At 45.5% G+C, this 19,575-nt stretch overlaps 2 protein-coding genes across 2 annotated transcripts in view; both read right to left on the reverse strand.

The window, feature by feature from the left end:
- Positions 1 to 1,071: 1,071 nt before the first annotated feature.
- Positions 1,072 to 15,987, reverse strand: PRKAG1 (protein kinase AMP-activated non-catalytic subunit gamma 1). The gene is made up of 12 exons (XM_005896383.3): positions 15,895 to 15,987; positions 10,824 to 10,872; positions 3,985 to 4,094; positions 3,689 to 3,770; positions 3,534 to 3,592; positions 3,350 to 3,395; positions 3,193 to 3,247; positions 2,776 to 2,902; positions 2,513 to 2,678; positions 2,327 to 2,364; positions 1,911 to 2,057; positions 1,072 to 1,780 (listed from the first exon to the last, which is right to left on the reverse strand). The coding sequence occupies exons 1-12, from the start codon at positions 15,901 to 15,903 to the stop codon at positions 1,676 to 1,678; spliced, it is 993 nt and encodes a 330-aa protein (XP_005896445.1). The 5' UTR covers positions 15,904 to 15,987; the 3' UTR covers positions 1,072 to 1,675.
- Positions 15,988 to 16,539: 552 nt separating this feature from the next.
- Positions 16,540 to 19,575, reverse strand: part of KMT2D (lysine methyltransferase 2D) — a 40,026-nt gene continuing 36,990 nt past the window's right edge. Inside the window, 3 exon segments of the mRNA XM_070370708.1 lie at positions 16,540 to 19,048; positions 19,181 to 19,289; positions 19,418 to 19,491. Coding sequence (XP_070226809.1) covers positions 18,956 to 19,048; positions 19,181 to 19,289; positions 19,418 to 19,491 — 276 coding nt within the window. The 3' untranslated portion in view covers positions 16,540 to 18,955.

The raw sequence follows: 19,575 nt of genomic DNA on the forward strand, positions 1-19,575 counted from the left end.
TCCCTCAAGTGTGGGAATGTGCTGTGAGAGCTTTGAAGGGGTGAATGCAGAAGCAGGGGCTTTGGAGAAGCCCCACAACGCAGCACTGAGAGCAGAGCTTGTATGAGTGCCCAGTGCTTTTCCCTGTGTTCCATGGAGAAGCCTGGTTTGGAGGAACCAGTACAGAATACCCGGGGTCATGAGTTATCAGGCCCAGTCTGGGTAGGGGCAAGGAAGTACTCAGAAACTCCTTCAAATCTGGGATAGGAAATGGTACCATATCTCTAAGGCAGTGGTGAGACAGTCCCCAGAATGTGGTTCATACCCAACCATCTAGCAGCCCTTATGGTGCCTGTTGCTTGGACTCCTGCTTTGGTCCATGTAGTTTCAGCACTGGGAGAGGTCTGACAGGGTGACCATAATCCTGCTGCTCCCCACCCCTCACTCTCCAGATCTTATCTACCTTGGAAGAAAGGGATTTATGAGTTCAAAGACAGTGTTGGCTCAGCAAAATCCAGAGTCCAACCTTCCCTAAGAAAAGTGGATGGTAGTGGTAGGTCTCTCTGTCTAGTAGAGAGACTTTCTTTCTCTCTTTCTACTCAGTTCTACCCTCAGTCTTTCTACTCTCTGGAGACAGAGACCTAGCACTGTTATGGAATTTTCCTTGGGTGCCAGCTATGGTCCAGGCAGAGGAGAAAGCGAGGTGATAAGGAGACTGCAGGGAATAGGGTGGGAAACAGTTATGAACGGAGAATTAGAAAGACAGTGAATCTACTGTAGTGGTAAAGTGCATAAGTTCTAAAGCAAGACTGTTTCAGCTCAAATCCTAGCTCTACTTTTTATTAACTGTGTGGCCACAGGCTAGTTACTTGGCCTTTTTGTACCTCAGTTAAAAAAAAATTTGTAAAACTGAAATAGTATCTACTATTGTTCTGAGGATTAATTGAAGTAATATATGTAAAGCACTGAGAATGGTGGCTGGCACACAGTTTAATGTATGTGTGTGTGTGCGCTATTATTGTTGATCTTAATGATGAGTTGAAGAAGCCATATGAAGTAGAAACATTGGAGCAACTACAAAAATCAAACACCGAAATACCATGAAGAGGCTCCTGTCATTTTAATTAGGTTTGCCAGGAAAAGCAATAACCTCAGCTAACCACTCTGCCCTCCCCCTCCCTGCAACTCTCATCTCCTTTCATAGGCATACAGCACAGGAAGCCAAGGGCCCTCCTCCCCATGATCCTCCCCACTCGCATTAGAGGAAGAAATGCCACTACATGGACTCAGCCTCCTCCATACAGCATGAAACATGATGAATAAAAACATCTTTATGCAGAGTTCTGTTGTGCCTATTTTCTTAGGGTGGAGTCAGGGACAGAGGCAAAGGCTGGATGAGGTCTGGGGATCTCTTAGAGATCAGGATTTGCCTGAGGAGCACAGAGTCCATAGGTCACTCAGATAGGGGGCTATGTCTAAAAAGAAAGGGGCTAAGATGGGCTGGGTGAGGATAGGAGAGCTAAAAATCCATTTTCCTTCCTCCCCACACGTTCCCTCCTCCCATGTAGAAGGGTAGGGGGCTCCTGGGCAGGGAACAGTCACAATTCTCTAAAGGTCTCATTTGTGGTTCTCAGAGCTTTGGGCAGGCAGTGAGTGGGGCATATGCCCTGGTGCTGCACGACCCCTTCCCCCGGGCTCAGGGCTTCTCTCCGCCTGTGAGCACCAGCGCCTGCAAGATGTCAGACAGGGATACAATCCCCTTGACCACATCATTCTCATCCACCACTACAAGTCGGTGAACCTGCATAGAGCCATGAGGGAGAAAGGGATGTTCAGTGCCAGCCTCAGTGAAGGTGAGCCCGTCAGTCCCCACCCTCCATGCCAGACCAGAGCTGCTCCCCCAGCTCCTTCTGGGTTGCTGGCCCTCCTACCTCTGCTTCTACCAGCCTATTGATGATGGTTTCCAGAGTCTCATGCAGGTAGCACTTGAGAACACCCTCAAAGTAATGTGATCGATGTTGCAGGGCTTTGGTCACTGACACATCTAGGTTGTTGTAGGTCTTTTCTGCTGCCAGGTTCTGGGGAGAGAGAGGAAGATTCATGCAGGGAAGCAAGGGAGCCAGCCGCCAAACCCTGAGCCCACCCCACCTCACAGAGTGATTTAAAGTAGGTGTCAGCCATGCCCACAAGCCTCGCCCAGCTCATTCAATTCCTTTTCAACCAGAATTTGAAAGCTTGGAAGCTTCCAAAACCCTTAGGTCCCAGAAAAGACTCTTCTTCTCCCTCTCCACATTCAACACCCCACCCCTTTCCCTACCTCCCAACCCCGCCCCCAACAATCACTCACGATAACATCAAACTTGGAGTAGATGTCCACCACACGCCCTAGGGGGACAGAGGCAGCTCAGCAAGGAGGATCTGGCATCCAAGGCTCCCCCTGCCTACAGAATCACCTTCCAGGTTGAGCTGAGGGGACAGCAGATTTTCCCACAGCCTCCCTGGAGCCCTCCTCTCCCTGTGCCCGATCCCTCACCTTTCTCATCCACCACTGGCAGGGCTGAGACTCGGTGCTGTACAAAGATGCCCAGAGCCACGTACACAGGGGTGGTGGTGCGGACCATAGCAATGTTGGCATAGGTGCCAATCTGTAGCTCTTCCAGAGACTTAGACATGAACTCTGGCTTGGGGAACTCGGTGATCTGAGGAAACAGCCATCACCTTGATTTTTTTCAAGGCCCCTCAAACTACCCTTGGATACTCCTCCAACCAGTATCTAAGAAGGTGAGGAGCACTTACAAATAACTTGAGGAACTTGAGGATGCGCTTGTGGGTGAGGATGTACAGGGTGTTGCCTGATTCCGGGTCAATAACTGGCAGCCTGTGGATCTTGTTTCGAATTAATGAAGAGACAGCATCAAACAAGCTGTGGGAAGGCAGGGATTAACAGTAAGTCCCACAGTGGTGGGCCTGAGGGTGCTGAAGTAGCTCTAATTTAGAGTGTGCTTACAAACAGGGAAAACAGGTGGTTAAGGAGAGGAGCAGGGGGTTCAGACCAGACCTAAAGAATGTGCATGCGTGTGTGTGCATGTGTGTGTATGTGGGAGGAGTGTCTTTTTTTCTCTTCTATTCCCGGCTCTTTGGGTATCTAGGGCCTCAGCTATGCTGATGGCAAGGCTCTTTCCCCTTCCGGACAAATGGGTAGGTGGAACTCACCTGGCATTAGGAGAAATGCAGACAAGTGGTTTAAAGGAGTCCTGTAGGTACACCTCTGAAGGGAAAAGGGAGGTTCACAAAATATTACCATGAAAAACTGTTTCCCAGGAAACTCTCCATCCCTTTATCCTTTTACAACCCTCGGCTCTCCACATACCTCTCCAAGTTTCTATCTTGTGTTCTTCCAGCTCATAGATCTGCACCTGAAAGCAGAGGCAACAGAACTCGAGACTCGATCTCTCTGCTGTATTAACCCCTTATAGTTTGCTTGGAAGAAAGGAAATGAGAGTGAGGGACTCTGGGCAGGAAAGTGGTTTTGCTCATGGGCTCAGGAGCCTTACCAAGGCTGATTTATAGTAGCGGTGCAGGATATTGATGAAATCAGTGATGGTCAGCATGCCTAGAGGCCAAGATAACAGCCCTCAGCACTGCTCAAAAGCTTCTCTCCATGCCCAGTACAAGATGCCAATAAAACAGTGTTCCAAAAACTGCTTACCCACAAAACTCTGCTTCTTACTATCCCACAAAGGGGCCGCCCGGACACCATTAGTCACCAAAGCAAAGAAAGCTTTCTTCACCTGTAGTGAAAGAGTAATAACCACAAAGGAAAATTCACAGGAGGCAGGGCTGGAAAAGAACAGGGGTTGGATATGCTGGGGAAAATGGGACCCTAACCACATAGAAAGACAAGCTCATCACCCTTGGGATGAGGTATTGAACCAGCGGCTCTGAGGAAGGGGTAAGGGAAAAGAGGATTTCACCCACCTGAAGGGAAAAGAGGATTTCACCCACCTGAAGGGAAGTATCAAATACAACCAGTTTTGAGCTTGTGGGAATCAGGTCATAGCAGCGATGAGACTTCATGAAGGAAGTATACACGCTATTATTGGATTCCGGAGTCTCTGCATGGGGTGGGATGGTTAGTAGCTTCCTCCCATGCAACAACTCGCAATCAAAAGAGGCAGCAAATAAAAGTGTTGTAGTTGCTCAGATATTTACAGCATGATTTATAAGGCCCCCTTATAAAGGACAACAGGAACAAGTATTCTGTTTTGTTGCTATTGTTCCCACAAAACCTGGATAAACTCCTTAGAAACCATTTCATCCAACTTCACCCCCAGGCAGAACTGTATCTACTGGCTCCTTATGCAAAAGATGGCTGACTAAAACAGAAAATCTATTAAACTTTCATTAACCTGTTCTAGTCTAAAAGTTTTTTTTTTCCTCACCTTTAATTCATTTTCCTTCTCATATATTTAGCACATTTTCACTTGTTCTCTTTCTCAATTAAAATGTAATTAAGCTTCTTAAAATCCAAGAAGTAAACTTCTTAAAATTCTTGTTAGATTCACAGATGAGGAAGTCATGGACCAAGGTGGGCCATTTTAGAACAGCACTAAGTTAGAGCCCAGTGCTCAACTGACCTGGTCCCAAACAACCTGAGAGTCCATCTTGGGATGACTGTGTAATTCAGAAGTCATCCCACCTACTCTAGACAAATGGCTTTCCATTCCTCTGATTTTAACTGCTTGCTCTACTGGAGCAGCAACCCCCAAAAGAACAGCCCAAATGTGCTACATGGTATGCTTGTATATCTAAAAATATTATGTCATTTAATCTGTAAGGCAAATATTGTCATTTTTCAGCTGAGAAAACAGACAGAAAGCCATAAAACAAAAACTGTTCAACGTCATATCATTAGTAACAAGAAAGGCTCAAACATAGATCTACGTGATTCCAAAGTTCATGCTCTTAAATCCTAATCAGTTGTTTTTCATTTTTAATTTTTTTACCAAAGTCATATTGGTACACAGTTTAGAGAGTCAAATAGTTCTATAATTTTGTTAAGACAAACTGCAGTTCCTAGCACCCACCTCACTTCACCCCTCCCCAGAGATGAAACCTCTTTTAGCTGATTATTTGGTACTTATTTCTATGTCTATAAATAATATGCTTATATTGCTACCTTTTTTTTTTTCACTTTTAGGCATTAACTATTATCATGCAAGGAAGATGACAGGCACTCTCTATGATCATATGAGGAAGATGAAAATTTTCAATTCTATTTCCTACCAGGACCCCATTATAAACCTGTACCTCCTAACTCTCCATTCTCCCAGAAGTTAAACTGCATCAGTATTTAAGTAATTTGACTGAATATTCATTATTCTGAGCTACGTCAAGTAGTAAAGTCTGATTTTTTTTTTCCTTCACAACTTTGTTTTCCTTGGAGTTAATAATTGTCTGTTTGCTTAGTTCTCTGTGTTTAGTACTTATAACTAATTCAATCCCCAAACTCTTTATCAATTGTTTAAGTCTCCTTTCAAGAAGTTCAGAAGCATGGGATAGTCTATCAATTTAACTACCCAAAGAAGTCTCTCTGGAGCCTTCTGACCTGCTCAAATCTGGGCTGGTTTGCCTGCCATGCACTTCTGACATCTTGAGATCTTCCTTCATTTCCATCCTGGGACCCCTTTTACGTCTCTCCTGTATTAGCACTCTTGTGTCCTGTATCCCATGATTTCCTCTTTTTTGATTATTTCCTTGTTTTGGTGAAGCACATTTTCCAGTAGCTTCCTGAGAAAGGGTGCATGGGAGGTAAATTTTTTGAGACCTTGCACCCTGCAGACCTATGTTACCCTCGTCTTTGATTTAAATTTGTCTGGCTACAGAATTCTAGGTTGAACTTTATTTTCCTGCAGAATATTGAGGACACTGCTTCATTGCCTTCCAAGCTTCTGGTGTTATTGAGAGTTTGGGGTCCTAGGCCCTTCTGATTCCTTGTATATGTCTTGTTATTTTCTCTCTGGAAACTCAGGATCTTCTCTTTGTTCGGAGTTCTGAAATTTTATGATGATTGTGCTTTGGGTGGGAGAATTTCACCCAAATTGTGAAATTCAACGAGAAAACTAATGTTCTTCAGTTCTAGGAAATGTTCTTGAATTACTTCCTTGATTGTTTCCTTCCCTCTGTGTTGTCATTTTTCTCCTTCTGTAACTCCTATTATTTGGACTTCCAAAACTAACCCTTAACGTTTGTTTTTGTTGTTTTTAAAACACAGTAGTTCCCCCTGCCCCGCTCACCTAATCCAGGGTTTTACTTTCCACCGTTTCAGTTACCCACAATCAAACCTTGTCTGAATATTAAATAGAAAATTCCAGAAACAAGCAATTCATAAGTTTTCAATTGTGTGGCATCCTGAGCAGCGTGATGAAATCTCTTGCTATTCAGCTCAGTTCCAGCCCTGGGAGGCAATCATCCCTTTGTCCACCACATCCCATCCACTACTCATTAGTAGCTCTCTCAGTGATCAGACTGTCATGGATGTTATCACTGTGCTTGTGTGCAAGTAACCCTTTTTTTGGAGAACATCTCTGATGGCCTAGTGGTTAAGACTCCGAGTTTATTGGAGAAGGAAAATGGTAACCCATTCTAGTATTCTTGCCTGGGAAATCTCATGGACAGAGGAGCCTGGCAGGCTACAGTCTATGGGGTTGCAAAGTCTGGCACTACTTTAGCGACTAAACAACAATAACAAACCCTTATTTTATTTACTAATTGGCTATAAAGCATATGTAAAATTGAAGCCCTAATGCTGTGTGTGTGATTAGTCGCTCAGTGGTGTCCAACTCTTTGAGTGTCCAACCCAGGGATGGAACCCATTTCCTGGACAGCAGGCGGATTCTTTACTACTGAGCCACCAGGGAAGTCCTAAAACCTAGAATGCTTCCTATAAGTGAAAAGGTGAAAGTTCTCAACTTAATAAGGGAAAGAAAAACAATCATATGCTGAGGTTGCTAAGATCTATGATAAAAATGAATCTTCTATCTGTGAAACTGAGAAGAAACAGGAAATTATGCTAGTTTTGCTGTTGCAATTCAGTTGCAAAAGTTATAGGGTCAGTGTGTGAAAAGTGCTTAGTCAAGATGTGAAAAGTATTATGTTTGTACAGTAAGATATTTAGAGGTAGACAGACTGAGAGATGCAGGTTTGATCCCTGGGTTGAGAAGATCCCCAGGAGTAGGAAATGGCAACCTGCTCCAGTATTCTTGCCTAGAAAATTCTTTGGACAGAGGAGCCTGGCAGGCTATAGTCCGTGGGGTCACAAAGAGTCAGACACGAATGAGCACACATACACCTTACTCTTATTAGACTGACCAACTACATTCACATAACTCTTAGTACACTGTTATCATTGTTCTATTTTATTATTGTTGTTGTTAATCTCTTACTGTGCCTAATTTGTAAATTAAACTTTATCATAGGTATGCACGGGGCTTCCCAGGTGGTGCTAGTGGTAAATAACTCGCCTGTCAATGAAGGAGACACAAAAGATGTGGGTTCGATCCCTGGGTAGGGAAGAGCCCCCAGAGGAGTGCATGGGAACTGAAGAATCCCTTGGACAGAGAAGTATGGCAGGCTACATAGTCCATATGGTCACACAGAGTCAGACATGACTGAAGCAACTTAGCATGCATACACTTATAGGTATGATTGTATGTATGTATATAAGTCAGGATATATAGGAAAAAAACATTATATATACAATTTAATACTATCTGTGGTTTCAGGCATCCACTGGCAATCTTGCAATGTATCCCCCAAGGATAAGGAGGTACTAACCACTGTTTCTTTTTTCTATTTCCTCTTTTTTCACTTTTTTCATTATAGTTTATTACAAGATACCAAATACAAAACATCCTTGTGCTATACAGTAAGACCTTGTTGTTTCTTTTATATATATAGTAGTTTGTATCTGCTAATCCTATACTCCTAATAAATCCCCCTTCTTTCTTCTTTGGTAACCGTAAGTTTATTTTCTATGTCTGTGAGTTCACTTTGATTTTTAATTCTTACTTTATGAGAGATTTCTTCAACTTGATTTTCCAAACCTCCTACTTAGTTTAACGCTTTTGCTGTTATATTTTTAATCTCTAAGAGCTCCTTTTTTTTTTCTGAACATTCCTTTTCTTTAAAAAATTGCATCCTATACTTGCTTCATGGTGGAAATATGTTCTTTGAGTAAGTATTAATGTTAGTTTTTAAAGTTTTCTTCTTTATGCATTGACTTTTCCCACTGTTGCTTTTTTTCCTGTTTATCTTTTTCTTTTTTCTTCTTCATTTGGGGGGACAATTTGGATCACTCTTTTCACATTAGAGGCTTTCTTTAGATGTCTGGTAATCCTTGGTTTAAAGGAGGATTCAAACCATATTTTAAGAATGGAGTCTTTAAAGCTGATTAGAAGTTCTATGTGTGTAGATGAGCCTTGTTAACTGTGAACCATTTAGATGGGGAACAGTCAGTACTAATATTTTTAGGTTTTTCCTTCAGTGGGATTCTGAAGAAAAGGATTATTCATTTGACTTTGTGCTTGAGGATGAAGTCTTTTCTGTCAGCATTCTGAAAACTGAGTGCAGGAAAAAGACTAGGGTCTCAGCATCTAGTTCACCTCACGCTTGTGCTTTCAGCACAGTACCTCAGCCCCTTTCTGTACCTCCAGTCTGTGCCAAAGTTAGGATGGGCAGTTCTCCAGCTGCACTTAGTGGGGTAGGAAGTCTTGGGATGTGACTCCTCCTTAGACCTTCAGCGCTTCTAGGCTTTCCCCTCTGCTAGTTACAGTTGAGTTTTCTCAGGTATGCTAAGTCATTTACCACCCTTCTGTCTGCTTTCCAGCTTCCAAAAATTCATTGCCATTGTCTCCTTGCTTGTTCTCCCTATTTTGATGGTTTTTGTACCTTCAAGAATAATTCCTTCTGGTGGCTTTAGTGGCTTTTTTTTTTTTTTAGTAGGTTTGTTTTTATAATGGTTTGAGAAAAGCAACTCTGAAACTATTTTAGAAATATTTTAGAATTCAGCAAATTAGTGCTTTTATGGGGATAATCAGCATTCTTTTGAAAGTGAAGTCGATCAGTCGTGTCTGACTCTTTGGGACCCCATGGACTGTAGCCTACCAGGCTTCTCAGTCCATGAGATTTTCCAGGCAAGAGTACTGGAGTGGGTTGCCATTTCCTTCTCCATAGTGGCTTTTTGTGAAGGAACAGAAGTAGATACATGTATTAAACCCACCATCTCTTACTGGAAGGCCACCATTGTTCTTCGAATTTGAAAACTCACAGACTCCCAAGAACGTGTCTTTTGATACCAGTTCAAGACATGCTACAATGATAGTTAAATAATATTACAGGCTGCTGCTGCTGCTACTGCTTCTACGTCACTTCAGTCGTGTCCGACTCTGTGTGACCCCATAGACGGCAGCCCACCAGGCTCCTCTGTCCCTGGGATTTTCCAGGCAAGAATACTGGAGTGGGTTGCCATTTCCCTCTCCAATGCATGAAAGTGAAAAGTGAAAGTGAAGTCGCTGAGTCTTGTCCGACTCTTAGCGACCCCATGGACTGCAGCCTACCAGGCTCCTCCGTCCATGGGATTTTCCAGGCAAGAGTACTGGAGTGGGTTGCCATTGCCTTCTCCAGTATTACAGGCTACAGGCCTGCAAACATATTTGGTTTGGTTTTCATGGTATTTAAATAATTAATTTAAATAATTTAAATTAGTGCCCAATTAAAAAATTCTGGAGATTTATAAGAATCCAAATTCTAAGTTTCTTTTCATAATCAGAAGATCTGACAAAACTAAGTCTTGAATTCCTGAACAGCAGCAATTAACCAGACTAGGCTAGTTGCTGCCTCCTTTTAGACGCAACGAGAACCACAGGTTATTGTAATCATATGCAACCCACGTCACTACTTGATCCATGTAGACAATTTGAGTTTCTTACGCCTGCCTCAGTTGATGCTAATGCAAATGCACTCAGAAACACAAAATAAGCACTGACATTACGTTGCAGTCATCAATTATAAAGAATCATCCAGATAAATTCAAAATATGACTATATTAATTTCTGGATACTAACGACATGAAAATAGAACATTTAAAAATTCTTGTGGCGAACTCACAGACCTTTAATAATATATCCCAGAATCTCATCCCATATTTTAATCCTCTGAGAAAGTATGTATTCCTAATGCCATAAACACGTCCAAGAAAGACTAAGAGTGTTCCTGGGCAAAACCCTTTACCAGAGATGCCTATAATTTTGCTTCTTTCCAGATGACCGGGTTGGACCACCCTGCTCTAACCAGGTATTTGGGCAGATGCTGGAATTCCCTTCTCCTGTGTCCTGAATTTTAGGGTTTAGTGCCTCTATTTCTGGATTAGTTCTAAGGGTTTTCAAGTCCCTTCTATAATTTCTTGTGTATACTCAGTGGCTTTAGTGAGATCGCTAGATGGTAAAATCCTAGTGGCATTGTTTGGGCTACTCAGAACATTCCAGGGACTTCTAAAACATGGTTAGCCATCCCAGAATTGCCTATGGAAGTTCTCCCTGTACCTCAAAAGTTTCTCTCAAGTGGTTTGATGACTGAAAATATTAATCATCCTCACCCTGCCCAAGATTTATTCTTAGGATTTCTCACAAAATCACTTGTTCCTGATTTATGTGGTTTGGCACATTATCTGGCCCAGCCTTGATTTTCCCAGGGAAGACTCTGGGAAAAATTCAAAAGCACTGCTGAATACGAATTAGGATCAGGTTATTGTTTTCATACCAGTTGCCTTTCCTCAGTAAACTTACCTTGAAGATGCTCATTTTCCACAGCTGGGTAGCTATCTGAAGAAGGGACCTGGAAAGACAAGAGAAACAAAGATTCAGCCCGTCTTACGCTCCATCCATCTGAGCCTGGAAACATTAGGGGAAGGGCTGGTGAACTAATGACTTCCTTTAAAGCACTACAAGGTCCTTCAGAAATATTATCTCATTTAATCTTTATAACCCTTGCTGCTGCTAAGTTGCTTCAGTCGTGTCCAACTCTGTGCGACCCCAGAGATGGCAGCCCACCAGGCTCCCCTGTCCCTGGGATTCTCCAGGCAAGAACACTGGAGTGGCTTGCCATTTCCTTCTCCAATGCATGAAAGTGAAAAGTGAAAGTGAAGTCGCTCAGGTTGTCTACTTGAAAGTTACACAGTCGTGTCCGTCTCCTAGCGACCCCGTTGACTGCAGTCTACCAGGCTCCTCTGTCCATGGGATTTTCCAGGCAAGAGTACTAGAGTGGGGTGCCATTGCCTTCTCCATATAACCCTTAGGTGAATACTATTATCAGCCTTATTTTCACAGATTAGGAAACTGAGGTTCAAGAAATATTAAGCAAACTGCCCATGGCTGGCAAGGGGTGAAATGGGGATCTGAATACAGGTTTGTGTGGTTCCAAAGCTCATGGTCTTATATACTACATTGCCTAATGAAACATTAGGACTTAAAAGCTGACACTAGAAAATATGAGCTTAAAGTTGGCCCCACAAGACTTTCACAGACTTATTTATAAAAACCGGGAAGCTGGAGAGACAACACTGCTTTCCTTCAAATAGTCACTAAGTGTAGGCGCAGGCTCCTGAGTCACCGACATGCACCTTACCATGAGAGGGCCGCATCTGGGGAGGGTCCCAGCAGTTGGCTGTCACCAAGGATCAAAGTTTGAATGACTGAGGGGTAGATGAGAAGGATAAATGTTCTGAAACTAGGGAACTGAGTCCTCTCAGCACCTCTGTGAGTCAAAGCCTGCTATAGCCCAGAGGGGACTGGTTTTCTAAGTTTCCTTGTTTAAGACAGTCTGAGATTAGAAAGTGCTCTGAATACAGAGAAACCTTCAGAGCATCTCAGTGCTCCCTCAAGTGGGAACATTTGGAAATTTCATTGTTATCTAGAAACCCAGGAGAGATCATGATCATTTTTGTCTGCTGGAATCAATAGTTTTGACTCTATTTGCTCTTTTTGGCTAATATTCCCAAAGTAACTTAAAGTCACACTTCACCTCCACAGCTGCAGTAGTAACATGAATTTAAAGGCCTTGGCTTGAACCTGGGAGGGTGGCTGGTAAACAGGGTCAAGTTGGTTGGATAGCTCTAAATTTCCCTCCTCTAATAGGCCAGGGTTGGGGCAGGGGTGTAATCTCCCTCTCTTCTCTCTAGGCTGCATAAGACTTTCATCATGGCCTGGCATTTTGGCATAGCTATCGGAACAACAGCCTCATCATTTATAAGTGGGAGAGAGGCCTGTTTAGCAGTAAAGCAGTCTCACAAAGACCTATACAAAGAAGCAGAAACAGTGACTTCTGTAGAAATTATTGTACCGACCATATGATTGATACTTACTTACTTCACTGTGCTACAGTTATTTTGTTCATTATCTATCTGAACAGACTGTAAATTCCTGGAAGCCTGAAACTATCTTACACTTCTTTGTATCTTTCTCTCATATCACCTAGCATGTGGGTTTGCATATAATTCTCAAGTGTTTTGCTTCTCAACACTCAAACTGGTAATGATTCACACTGATATGGACAGAGAGATCTAAGACTACATTACAGAGAGAGAAAAGACATACAGCTAAACAGAGACATAGATACCTACATAAGAGTCAGACACAATTGAATATGACTTTCTTTCTGCCTGTTTCTCCACACAGGAGTGGGGCAATTATGTCTACTCTCTCTACATTTAATAACAGAGGGCACTTGAGACTACTGTACTACATAAGTACAAAATATTATTCACAGAGACACACCCTACATCTGCTACAAGACTCACAATTTCTTCCAAACTCCTGATCCACCTTTCCAGTTGTTTGCTGGACCACCACAGTTGTCACAGAGACGCCTCAAATGCTTCACTACAAGACAGAACAGCATCTGTCCCTCCAATCCTATTATTCTTTTTTTTTAATCCTATTATTCTTAACTGTGGTTCCCACCTCTGCTTTTGTATTGCTCTCTTCCCAGGTGCCTGAACTGTGGTCTTGATTTCTCCAAGAATGAGCTATCCCAACATGCCTGCTTAGAATGATAGAGCAGGGTGTGACCTAAACTTGTCCTTAATGTCTATCAACTAAGCTGCTATGTTAGAAATAAATGCCTCAAATCCATCTCACTCCTTTCCACTTTCACAGCATTAACATAGCCTCTTACATCACATTTCTGCAACATTCTCTAAACTGTTATCCCTGACAGTTCAAGAGAAGAGGAAATCTATTTCCTCTTCAATTTGTCTTTCATGCTGTCACTAAGTTCTCTCCCCAGGCATCTCAGGTTTGGAAGGGACTTTCAACTCCAGGAACCAAGAACTCACTACTTTCTGAAGTAGCTCCTCCATTTACAGAAAGTTATTAGGAATATTCTTAAAGTACACTCACTACCTTGCTCATATATCTGTGTGTGTGTGTGTGTATGTGCATGCACTGTCATGTCCGACTCTTTGCAACCCCATGGACTGTAGCCCGATAGGCTCCTCTGTCCATGGAATTTTCCAGGCAAGAATACTGGTGTGGTTGTCATTACTATTCCAGGGGATCTTCCTGACCAAGGACTGAACTTGTATCTCTTGTGTCTCCTGCATTGGCAGGCAAGTTCTTTACCACTCACACCACCTGGGAAGCCCCAAATCTTCCATGGGTCCCCTTATTACAAAACAAAGTTCAAACTTAATGTGATATGCAATATCTTCAACCTGACCTCAACCTACTTTCCCAGTCTTTTCTCCAACTATGATCAAAATCCAAAGTTCCAGCAACATCAGCCACTGTTCAGTTCACTCACTCAGTCGTGTCTGACTCTTTGCGACCCCATGAATCGCAGCACGCCAGGCCTCCCTGTCCATCACCAGCTCCCGGAGTTCACTCAGACTCACGTCCATTGAGTCAGCGATGCCATCCAGCCATCTCATCCTCTGTCATCCCCTTCTCCTCCTGCCCCCAATCCCTCCCAGCATCAGAGTCTTTTCCAATGAGTCAACTCTTCACATGAGGTGGCCAAAGTGCTGGAGTTTCAGCTTTAGCATCATTCCTTCCAAAGAAATTCCAGGGCTGATCTCCTTCAGAATGGACTGGTTGGATCTCCTTGCAGTCCAAGGGATTCTCAAGAGTCTTCTCCAGCACCACAGTTCAAAAGCATCAATTCTTCAGCGCTCAGCCTTCTTCACAGTCCAACTCTCACATCCATACATGACCACAGGAAAAACCATAGCCTTGACTAGCCGGACCTTTGTCAGCAAAGTAATGTCTCTGCTTTTGAATATGCTATCTAGGTTGGACATAACTGGCTGGTCAGCCACTGGCTGACCCCCAATTAATCGCTACACACCCCAGTTTCTATGCCCTTGCTCACACTGTTCTCTCAACCCGCAATGCCCTCTAGTGGGCTGACAGTAATTTCTCCCTCCCCTATGGTGCCACAGTCCTTTTTTTGCATCTTAATGATAGCATTCACTACAATCTACCTTAAATAACAGCTGTCACTGACTTGCCCTTGCCTCCACTGCAGTTAGGCTAAGCATTTTCAAAGTGGGGTTTCTCTTTTTTCTTCATTTTATTTATTTATCAGCTGCACCACGTGGCCTGTGGTATCTTAATTCCACCAGCAATCAAACCCAGGCTCTAGCAGTGAAAAGGTCGAGTCCTAACCACTGGACTGCCAGTGTACTCCCTTTTTTTTTCTTTTTAGAACAATTTCTATTCCAAGAAGCTTCTAATCTAGTACATAAAATATGATGGCTAAATTAGAAAATCCATATAATAAGTAAAAAATAATGTCATTTTGAATTTAATGGAAGAACACCTTTTATTTTTGCTCAAAATTCTAATCTATAAGAACTTACTCCCTTGCCTGGGTGACCAGCTGCAAATCATTTTACTTTGGTTTGATTTCTTCTTTATAACCTGAGGGACATGACCTCTCTGCAGGCAGAGAAAGAGCACAACAAGGGAATTACTCTGGGCATGTAACTGATGGAGAGAAAGGTGAACCTGCAGCCGTCATACAACTAAAGTAGGAGATGATAAAAAAAACCAGGAGAGGAAGAGCTACTCTGACAAAGAATACATGGAAGGAAGGAAGAGAATGGGAAGGGTTCCAGAGTGCCAGACCAAGGCTCCTGAGAGTGAGGGGAGGTACAAACAGATAGTAGGGGACCTGCAGCAAGTTAGGGAGGATGACAGGGTCCTGCCACAATCTGTCAATGCCTGCTACCCAAGAAGGAGCTAGGCCAACACACCTGCTCAGAATCGCAGAGCAGGGCATGACCTAAACTAGATCAGGGACACAGTGGCCTCAAACACTGGAAAAGTCCCTCCTTCAGGGAAACCCCACTTTTCAGTCTTATTAAGGCTGTTATCTCGCTGAACACCTCAAAGCAGTATAAGTCTTTCAGACGTCCCTCCTGCCAAAGATTCTATGGATCACACTCGGACAACTGGGGACCAGGTGCTACCTGCAAGCGGGGGTCCCTCGGAACCCCCTGCTTCACCTAAGGAAGCTGGCTCACGACCCTTCTCTCTCAGGCAAACCTCTGAAGGGCTTGAGGTGCTAAATGAGGAGGAGGTCCGAGATCGCCAGAGAGTGCGTGGGTTTCAAGGAGGGAGGCAGGAGTCATTGCCCGCTCGGGCTTAAAGTATCGTGGACCGAAGGCAGGCACCGGCGCGGCCCAGTCGCTGAGATGCGCTCAGCCAAAGAGCGGAGGAGCAGGGTCACGGTCTAGGACAGACACCCTGCTTCTCGTTGACTGGGCACCAGCGCCGGTCCCGGTTCCCCAGTCCTCTGACTGGGGTCTCGGGCTCCACAGCGCACCCCCGCCCCCCGCCACATTCCCGCGCTCCTCACCGCCTCCATCGCGAGACGCCGGCTGGGTTCTTTCGCTTTAGGAAGCTGGCCCGGGGCAAGGGGGCGGAGAAGGCCCCGCCCCACGTCCGGTACCGCGACGCACTTCCGCCTACGTCAGAACCTACGCAAGCCAAGGGTGGAAAGCGGGGAGCTCACCCTTCTGGTGTGTCCTGGCCTCAGAAACCGCCCTCCCCGGGTCCTCAGACCTCACTGATCCCACCGGCGGCGAGGGTGACGGGACGGAGTCGCTTGTATTTAAAATGTTCTTTTTTTTATTTGTCGTTTAAAAACAAACTTGGAAGAAGCAAAATCCAAAACTTGCCCTTTGCCTCTTGCAACATAAATTATGTACACTTCAGAATGATCGCTGATACAAAACATGCCAAGGACAGGGGCGCTGGGGGTGGAAGGAGAGAGGGCACTTTAAAAAAGGGAATCATTTCATCCGTTGTTACGAAGGACCAACCTTGCTGTACAGGATACACACAACACAAAATAAAGTCTTCACGGGATTCACACTTGTCAGAGATTTATTTTTTAAAAAGGGGGAGGGTCCTGGAGGTGAGGGGAGAAGACCATAAATGGGAAAAAAACTGAAAATTGAATATGTGCAAGTGTAAACCAACCCAAAGTACAAACATGGGGGGGGCGAGGGGGAGGGAGGGAATTCTGATGCAATTATACAGGCGGGGTACTTAAAAAAAAAAAAAAAAAACCAACAACCAAAATTCCAACCTTGTAGCTTGGGTCTGAGTTAGTTTATATAAAAATTAAAAACTGTATAAGGTTTCTTCACTAAATTCTACAGGACTATCAGATACCTAGCATATGCTTACAAAGTCTGCCCCATCCCCTTTTCCCAATCCCAGGGCCCAAGCCCCAATCAGAGCCTGACTGGCAGGAGCCAATCTCCCCTTCCCTGTAACCTAGACCTTTTGCTCTTGAAAAGGAACATCCAATACCTTTGGGGGCAGAAGCCCAGTCTCCCCACTGTGATTTCATTACAGTGGTTTCTGTGGGGGTGGGGGATGTTATTCTCTTAAAACATTTGCAGCTTGAAACAGTTGAGGAAGCAGCTTAAAAAAAAAAAAAATTCCCTACCCCCATCAATCTGCAACCCCCCAAATTCAAAAACAAACAAAAACAAACCTAAAATCACAACAGCGACCGTGCTCCCCCTCCAGCAGGCCCACCCATACACCACCACCAAGCCCACCCCCACACTCCAGACATTTGATTCTTGAAAATATTAATTACAAAATGCCCTTTGCCCACAGCCCCTAGGAGAGAACTGCATATAAGCTTCATCTTCATCCCCATGGCTCCCTACCAGAGAGGGGTCTGGGGCCTCACCCACCCCCTGATCTACCCCTACCCCCAGGAAGAGGTTCAACTGCAGCACAAGCTTGGGCAGAAAGGGGAAGGAAAGGGAGGCAGGGGAACCCATTACCCTCTGGCTCCCCCTGGGGCCAGCTCACTTTTGTGCGTTATAACATAGTCCAACTATACAAAAGGGGGTGGGAATCGCCCAGCCTCTATACCCCCACCTTACAGCAGTCACAGCCAGGGGGTGGGGAGGAGGGGGTGAGGAAAAGGGCGGTAGGTTGGGTAATGGAGGGGGCTCCCCCACAAGGGGAGCTCCATGTATCCGCCCCACACCCCCCTACCATTTATAAACTGGTTTTGTAAAAAGAAAATAGATATATTTATATAGAATATATAAAGCACAAAAATTAGTAGTTTTACATTTGCTCTCCCCGGGGGTGGGGGGAGAGGGGAGGGTTCTCACCTCCAGCCGGCTCCCCCATGCCCCACAAGACTATGTACAATCCCATGTATAAATAGATAAATACCCCCACCCTCCCCGCGCTGACACTAAGCTCCCCCACCCCCACATCACCACCCCTTCTCACCAGACCAGCAGCAGTTTGGTGACTGAGGGAAAGTGGGAGCTCCGGGCCACACCCTGCCTCACTGGGTATGGGCATGCCACTCAGGGATAGCCCTCACCCTACCACCCACCCACCCCATCCAGGGGCTGGAGGGCAAATGGGCTCATGATGGGGTTGGGAAAACAGGAGGGAGATACTCTGGTCCTAAGTTGAGCACACCCCTCCTGCCCCCATGTCCAGATGGAGAAGGAAGTCCTAGAGCAACTAGGGGCCAGTCATCCCCAATCTTCATCATCATTAGCCTCAACCACCATCCCATGCCCGTAATTAAAAACAAAGATGGATTTTTTGTTGTTGTTTTTTCTTCTTCCTCCTACCCCCCTTCCACCCACTCAGAAGAGGGCAGTGAGGTGGGGGAGAGGGTTGGGGCAGTAGGGGGCTTGGAGAGGGTCTCACATTTCAAAACAGCAAAAAATCCAACACTTAAATGAGGTAGGTGTGGGTGCGGGGTCTCCTTGCCCGGCTTGCCTGGCTTGCCCTCCTGGGCAGCTGGGCGCCTCTTTCCCATTCATGTTGCATTTGTCAGAGTGGAAAACAAGGAAACACAACCCATAGAGAGACAGAAACACAGAGGAGAAGAGGGAGACAGAGACAGATCGAGAGGGAAGGGGATGGGGGTGAGGGTGGGGGCAGGACCCGGCAGGCAGGGCCAGGTGTGGGACCCGGCCTTTGGGATTGTCAAGCTTAGTCAAGTCTCTTTGCAGCCTTGAGTTGGGCCAGAGAGGTCGGTGGGAGCAGCAGGGCTGTGAGGCCCGGCCACACATCCTCCTCCCGCCTCCCTGCTGCCTCCCAGATGCTTCTGGGTAGTTCCCGGCCCATATCCCCCTCAAACCTGAGATGCCCAATGGCTGCTTCTGTCTGGCCCCTCCTGGAGCTGGGGGCAGAGATGCCAGCCTGGGGGCCGGTGGCGGGGAAGAGGGTCATCCCTGGTGCCCAGGGTGGGCTTGGCCTAGGGCCCTCTGCCCCAGCCTCCTGCTCCAGGGGCTCCGGTCAGCCGGCAGCCCCAGCCCTGGGTCCTGGCTCTGGCTGCTACCTCTCTTCCCCCTCATCCCTTTCAGGGAAGAGGTTGGGGGTGGGGGGACTCCCCTGCCTGGTAGCCTCAAAGCTTCTTAGTTCATCCATTTCCGACAATTCCAGGCTCCACAGTGGCAGGGGATCTTGTGCTGATCGTCCTCAAAATCAAACTGATAGTCATATGTCAGCTGGAAAGAGAAGAGGGCACAATCAAGGCCAGTCCACCAGAGGAAGTGGGGGAGGGCGGTGGCCTTGGGATTGGACTTTGGGCAGAGAAGAGGGAGCTGCTCTGTCACTCACTAAGAGACGCTTCCTCTTACCTCCTCTCCTTTGGGGATTCGCCGGCTGGAGATGATGATGATTTTGTCCTCCTTGTCAAATGTCACAACTTCCGCCACACAGTTAGGAGCACAAGAATGGTTAATGTACCTAGGCAGTGGGACAAAGGCAGAAATATCAAGCTACTGGGTTGGATGATGCTGGTTCCTTGTTGGCCTACCCCCAGAGTACCACCCTGAGGGACTCCTAAATCCCTTCTTGCTCATCCCTCTTCTCACCTGGCGGGGCCTCCGGTCAACGTAGCATCAATGACATGTTCATTGTTTATTCGAAACATGTAGATGCCTCGATTCTAGAAAGGCAGAGGTTGCAGAAGGGGCAAGAGTATCAGAGAAGGGCAGGAGTGGTGGTGGTGGGGTCAGGTGGTGGGCTTGGG

This window comes from Bos mutus, chromosome 5 (genome assembly GCF_027580195.1).
Source record: "Bos mutus isolate GX-2022 chromosome 5, NWIPB_WYAK_1.1, whole genome shotgun sequence".
Classification (NCBI taxonomy): domain Eukaryota; kingdom Metazoa; phylum Chordata; class Mammalia; order Artiodactyla; family Bovidae; genus Bos; species Bos mutus.

Excerpts from the sequence above, each read along its gene's own strand:
- PRKAG1 (XM_005896383.3), bottom strand. Across the intron at positions 4,095-10,823 it reads GGAAAATGAGCATCTTCAAG|AGACTCCGGAATCCAATAAT; the intron begins GTAAGTTTACTG and ends CACCCCATGCAG. Across the intron at positions 3,396-3,533 it reads GCTACTATAAATCAGCCTTG|GTGCAGATCTATGAGCTGGA; the intron begins GTAAGGCTCCTG and ends CTCTGCTTTCAG.